This window comes from Meleagris gallopavo, chromosome 13 (assembly GCF_000146605.3).
Source record: "Meleagris gallopavo isolate NT-WF06-2002-E0010 breed Aviagen turkey brand Nicholas breeding stock chromosome 13, Turkey_5.1, whole genome shotgun sequence".
Lineage (NCBI taxonomy): Eukaryota > Metazoa > Chordata > Aves > Galliformes > Phasianidae > Meleagris > Meleagris gallopavo.
The window spans coordinates 18,020,604-18,026,592 of record NC_015023.2 but is presented as its reverse complement, the minus strand read 5'-3'; the positions used below and the strand labels follow the sequence as shown (position 1 = coordinate 18,026,592).

At 55.1% G+C, this 5,989-nt stretch overlaps 1 protein-coding gene across 1 annotated transcript; it reads left to right on the top strand.

Annotated features, from left to right (window-relative positions):
• The first annotated feature begins 440 nt into the window (after window positions 1-440).
• RNF166 (ring finger protein 166) lies at window positions 441-5,285 on the top strand. The gene is made up of 6 exons (XM_019619867.2): window positions 441-1,054; window positions 1,414-1,570; window positions 1,987-2,099; window positions 2,470-2,584; window positions 3,051-3,158; window positions 3,977-5,285. The coding sequence occupies exons 1-6, from the start codon at window positions 906-908 to the stop codon at window positions 4,040-4,042; spliced, it is 708 nt and encodes a 235-aa protein (XP_019475412.1). The 5' UTR covers window positions 441-905; the 3' UTR covers window positions 4,043-5,285.
• Window positions 5,286-5,989: the final 704 nt, after the last annotated feature.

Here is a 5,989-nt window from a genome sequence, read left to right as displayed (position 1 = left end):
CTGTCAGCCCATCCTGCATCACGCCCCATGCCCTGCCTGCCGTCCCACAGCCTTGCTGGCACCGGAGTCACTGTGCCGTGCCATCCCGTGCCGTGCCATCCCGTGCCGTGCCATCCCGTGCCGTGCCATCCCGTTCCTTACCTGTAACAGGGACCTCCAACCCAGGACCCTCATCCTATCCCACAGCACACCCAGTACCGACCCATATCCCATCTCCTGCCTCACACCATACTGTCACAGAATAGTTGGGTTGGATGGGACCTCAAAGATTATCCATTTCCAAGCTCCTGCCGTGGCTGGGGTTGCTAACTGCTAAATCAGGAGCCAGATGAGGCTGCACTGGGCCCCATCCAAGCTGAATGCCTCCAGGGATAGGGCACCCACAATTCCTCCACATCAAGGCCCCATCCTGCACTCCAGCTGATACCGGGATCCCCCATCCCATCCTGTGCTCACACCGAGTCCTGCTGTTCCTCCCCAAAGCTGAGTTCTCCCCTTGGCTGTTCCAGTTGGGGTTTCAGATTGGAAATCTCCATTGACACCCATGGGAGTGCACTGGATCCCCTTGGCAGCACGGTGTGTCGGTGCCACCTCTGAGCAGCTTTTGGGGACATCCTCATCCCATGGCTGTGGCAGCTCTTGATGTGCTTGAGGCTGAGGGTGCTGCACGGGGTTGGAAGGGAACTGGAGCAGAGGACCCCCCTATGGTGTTTCCCCCTCTCATCTGCAGTGCACGTGGCTCCTCCGCAGCCCTGGCCCTGTTAAGTGTGCCACGCTGCCACCTGGGAATCCCCGGCAGTGACATCCTTGCAGGCTTTGCTGCTGTCATGTGGAGAGGCAGTGTGTGAGATAGGGGCTGTGCCAGCTGCCAGCACAGCTGCGGAATGACATGAGCTGGGTAGCAGATGGGGACACTGTGGCACTTTAGGCGACCACGTCTGAGTGCGAAGGGGTTGCAAGAAGAGGATGGGAGGCGGCACAGTGCTCAGCCCTCCCCCTCCGTGTGGCTGTGTGGGCTTCCTTTGTGCTGCAGACTTAAAGACCTTGAGAGGAGGTGAGCTGGGCTCTAATGCTTGAGCTTGCATGCTCGCTTTGTTCCTTGCAGCTTGAGTGCTCAGCGCCCATTATTGTTTGGCTCTGCTCAAATCTGGGCCGTCTGCTCACTGCTCCTGGCCTTGAGTCTCCAAGCAGCAGGCACACGTGCGTGGAGCCCTATGGCACGTGCAAGGAGTGATGTTTGAAGGGCAAGCAGCTCCTTTGGGGATTGAGCTATGCCTGACTGCCCCTCATCATTTCCCACGCTGCCCTGTGAGGATGCTGCTTGCTAGGTTTTGGGGCCGCCCAAGATGCCCAGCAGCCCCGTGTCCTGCCCTGGGGCTGAGGTTTCACTCCTGCTGCTCTCTTTGCCCCCAGGTTCTGCGGGGAGTGCCTGCAGCCCTGCCTCCAGGTGCCATCCCCACTCTGCCCGCTCTGCCGCATGCCCTTCGACCCCAAGAAGGTAGAGAAGGCTTCCAGTGTGGAGAAACAGCTCTCATCCTACAAGGCTCCCTGCAGAGGCTGCAGCAAGAAGGTAAAGCATGGCCCAGCCCAGCAGTCAGGTGTGGGGTGCTTCTGGACCGGCTGTAGGGCTGTGATTCGTGGTGCACCTCCACAGGCTGTGCTGGTGTGCTTTCTGCCTTCCACTAACTGTGGGGGTTTCCCTGTAGCTTCCTGTCTGTCACCCTGAAACAAACCACTGTCATGGTGCCAGAGCAGTTCAGGGCTATGCATGTCAACAGTTCCTCTTTTGCAAAGGAAATTGGAGCTAGTGCTGCAATAACGTAGCCAGCCTGACTTCTTGTGTGTAACTTCGGTTTGCTTTGCTGTTGATTGGCCAAAGCGTGGTGAAAACTGCTTTCCTCTACCAAACCGGTGGCTCTGGTGCTTTGACTGACAGGTGAATGTGTTCCTGCAGCCTCTGGGAATATTTCTCCTCTCCTTCTCCAGGTGACCCTAGCAAAAATGCGGTCTCACGTCTCGTCTTGCGCAAAGGTGCAGGAGCAGATGGCCAACTGCCCCAAGTTTGTCCCAGTTGTCCCCACATCCCAGCCTATCCCCAGGTACTGTCATGTATTACATAGAAAAATGCAAATTGCACAGACGTTCTCATCCATCTTCACTAGAAGCTCTAAAATCCAAACACGTGTTTTGCTTTCTCGTTATCCTGGGCTGTTCGCAACCACAAACATCAGCATGCTTATCCTGGTGGCATCTGCAGCCCTGGCACTGCCCTGTGTCTCAGCCAGCGAGAAAGGACTGAGCAGATCAGGGTGGCTGAGCTCATGGCTGGGCTGGGAACAGGCTGGTTTGGCTTTACTGTGGGCAGGTGGGACAAAGCAGAACAGGCAGCAACAGAGGTAGCTGGGTTTGTTTGGAAGAAGTTGATCCAGGCACTTGGCGGGGGTCTGAGCTTGTTCTCATTCTCTTTAGCAATATTCCCAATCGCTCAACGTTTGTGTGCCCATATTGTGGGGCCCGGAATCTGGACCAGCAGGAACTGGTAAAGCACTGCATGGAAAACCACCGCAATGACCCCAACAAAGTGGTGAGCAAGGCTGGGGTGGTTCTGGGTGGGTATTGCTGGAAATATGAACAGATTCATGGCAGCCCCTGCTGGCCTTGTTAGAGGCTCTCTGGAGTGAGCTGCCTCTGTCTCATTATGCTTGTGACCGAGCTGGTGCTGGGTTTGCTCTCCCCCTTGCTGTTGATCTGACTGAGGTGGGGAACTCGCAGCTCTGGCATCATCTGAAGGTGCTCATGTACACATTTAACTAGTCAGCAAGCTAAAAGCAGTCCGGGCCACGTGCCAGCAGTTTTGTGCACAGAGGGATCTGCTGAGAGGGCAGAGGCACTTGGTATATCCACTGCAGTGGATACCCAACCCTAGAGAGAGGGACACTGCTCACTTCTCCCTTGTGCCATGGCTGCACCAGCTCCCTGATGCCCCCCAGGAGAGCTGGAGGTGGCTCAGTGCCCACATCTCACAGCTGCCCTGTCTCTGCCTGCTGCAGGTGTGCCCAGTCTGTTCAGCCATGCCCTGGGGGGACCCCAGCTACAAGAGTGCAAACTTCCTGCAGCACCTCCTGCACCGGCACAAGTTCTCCTATGACACCTTCGTGGTGAGTATGGCTGTGAGCCAGAACAGAATCATCTTTCCTGTGTCCCACACAGAGTGTCTGGGTGACAAATCCAGCCCTTCTTGCCTGCCAGGATTTGCCTGTCCTGGTTTGAAGCACATTGGGGTGTGCAAGGGGACAGTTTTTCCTTTGGGCTTTGTGGGATGCATGCAGCACACATAGCCCCACTTGGGAGAGCTTCTGGGTGTTCACACTGGTCCTTGTTAGACACACACTAAGGCAAAAGTCACCCCAAGAGCAGCAGAGAAAAATGTTATCCCTCCCCATGAAGATGGTTTGGTTTTTTCCATGTGCTCCATTAAACTCTTCCCCTGAGGGACTGTAATACAAAAGCCCTTTTCTTCAAGGCTTCACGTGGGGAAACACGAGGAGAGGGCGAGGAGCAGCCCAGCCTGCCGCATGGAAGGTCTGGCTACAGCACAGGGGACGTCCTTTTGGGGGGCTGCAGACCATCTGAGTGGGGCGTAGGAGTGTGACTGTGCAGCTTTGGTCACAGGGATTAGCAGATGATTTTATTAGCATCCTAACTTTGTTGCCTGGATCCCCCTCCAACTATTTGCAGAGAAATATCCCAGGAAAGGGTTGACTGGAGCACTGGAGAAGCGTGTAGCCTTGCAAGAAAGCTTTCCCTGGAGCCCATCTGGGAAACCAGGGCCAGTTTTATCCCTGCCTGCTGCCATGTCTGAAAGCACGGGTGATGGCAGGACTCTCAACCCAGGCAGGAGAGGGACTGCGACACAAAGACAGGGCAGCACAACCTCACACCACTGCCTTCCTGACCATCCGTTCCCTGTTTTTAGGACTATAACATCGACGAGGAGGCAGCACTGCAGGCTGCTCTGGCTCTGTCACTCTCTGAGAACTGAGGGCCGCCATGGAGCTTTGCTTCGGACCCCACCTCACACCCCTTTTGCACACTCGACCTTCCTGCTGGGGAGGCATGGAACTCATTGCCCCCTGAGAATCACCGCCTCTCTTCCCTCACTTCTGTGGGCTGATCCCACCACCACGAAGAAGGTGGAGATGCCTCAGCATCACTCTGGACTGGTGAGTGAGCAGAGCCGTCCGCTGCTGGGAGGAGAGAGGACAGGGGACCGTTCCTCAGTTAGGCATTTCATATCCGTACACGGAGTGTATACCTGTATCCAGATCTATTTATTATTAGATGCTTTTTGGCACCATTTGTCTTCATGCTCTTTGTTGCAATTTGATAGGTACGTAAAACTACGTTGCGTTTTATGCAGAAAAGCCCTCGTTTCAAACTGCAACCATCCACGTCCTTTTGGGGTTTGTTTGTTTGTTTGTTTTTTTTGTTTTTTGGGTTTTTTTTGGTCTAAAAGGAAGAAAGCAGCACAGAGTGTTTTGTTTCTTTTTAAACCCCACGAGGTTATTTCTGGAGACGTCGCTCTGTCCCCCCACGCTGCAGTTGGGAGCTGCCCTCCTCTTCCTGCTGCCACGCAGCCCAGCCCAAAAGCAGCAGGCTGAATCCCAGAGCGAGACTGCAGGCCTGCTGTGCCCACATGGCAGCGGATTTGGAGCTGTGGACTGTCCCAGTGCAACTCCCACCTCCCTCCTTTTGTACCAGCTCTTGTAATACTGCGTTCTGTTTTTCTACATGAAGCGGCGTGACGCCTTTTCCAAGTTTTATAGAGCAGGAACAGAAGCTGTTACTCTTCACACTGCAATATCCGTCACTGGGGACGAGAGTATTTTTATGGAACATTATTAAGAAAGTATATTTTTTAACAAAGCAACAAAAAGAAACCAACCAAACGAACACGCTGTGGATTTGAAATGGGGTGGGAGGGAAGAGCTGAACCCTGGGCCTGCAGCTGGGACTCTGCTGAGCCACGTGAGCATCTGGGCTTCCTCCTCTCTTCTCTCCGACCTGTCTGTCCCCTTCTGCTGTCAGCTTTACTCTGCAGGCGGTGATGAGGCCGTGTCAGCGCAGCGCTGTGTTGGTCAGAGCATGGCCAGCTCCACAGCTCTGCTTCAAAAAGGACCTTTGGGAGGACAAGCAGCCCCTTTGTTGTATGGCTGTGATCCCTGGGCTGTTGGCTGCATCACTGGGCTCCTTGGGTTCTTGCTGGGTGCAGCTTCTCGTAGCTTCTCTGAGCTGTGAGTGGGCTTCCTTCCTCTGCCCACAGTTTGCTCTCTCAGATGCTTGTAATTAAACAGCAAGCAGTGTTTGAGCCCTGAGCTGGGAGCAAAGGGTGCAGCCCACCAGGCTGGGCTTGCGAAAGCCCTGCTGGAAATTGCCCAAGTTTGGATTTTCTTCCAAACCCACTGCACTGCTGTAACCCTTTGGCATGGCAGAGGAGGGTTTCACTAGGAGGCTTTGTGCTCCTGCAGTGGCAGTGTTAATCCTTGCAGGCAGAGCTGGCTGCGTGGCATTGCTGGGTGTAACCCGGAGAGGCAGCTTGCATGTGGGTGCATGGTGGGGATGCAAGAGGGTTTGGTGCTGCCAGCTGGTGCTCGATGCAGAGCAGCTGGGTTGTGTGTGGCTGCCAGCTGTGTGGGGATGTCTGCCCTTGGTGGCTGTGCAGAATGCCAGCCCTAACGCAGAGCATCTTGTCCCCTGAACCAGGAGACTTCAGGATGCCTCTCTCAAGTGGAGCAGTTGCTGCTCCGAGTGAAGTTCCATAGCTCCCTGTACTGGACAGGCAGAAATCAGCTGCAGGGCACGTCTGTGTTCCCATGCCACGCAGTGTTGGGGCAGAAGGTGCAGCTCTTCGTGCCCTTCCCTTTTGCCCTGCAGCCTGCCTAGGCCAGCAGGTTTCTGTGCCCCACCGTCCCCTTCCTCCCTGCCCTGT

Bases quoted from the DNA above. Each gene is read 5' to 3' on its own strand.
- RNF166 (XM_019619867.2), top strand. From the start codon at position 906: ATGGGGACACTGTGGCACTTTAGGCGACCACGTCTGAGTGCGAAGGGG. The intron at 2,100-2,469 runs GTACTGTCATGT...CATTCTCTTTAG, and splicing joins ACATCCCAGCCTATCCCCAG to CAATATTCCCAATCGCTCAA. The intron at 3,159-3,976 runs GTGAGTATGGCT...CCCTGTTTTTAG, and splicing joins TCTCCTATGACACCTTCGTG to GACTATAACATCGACGAGGA.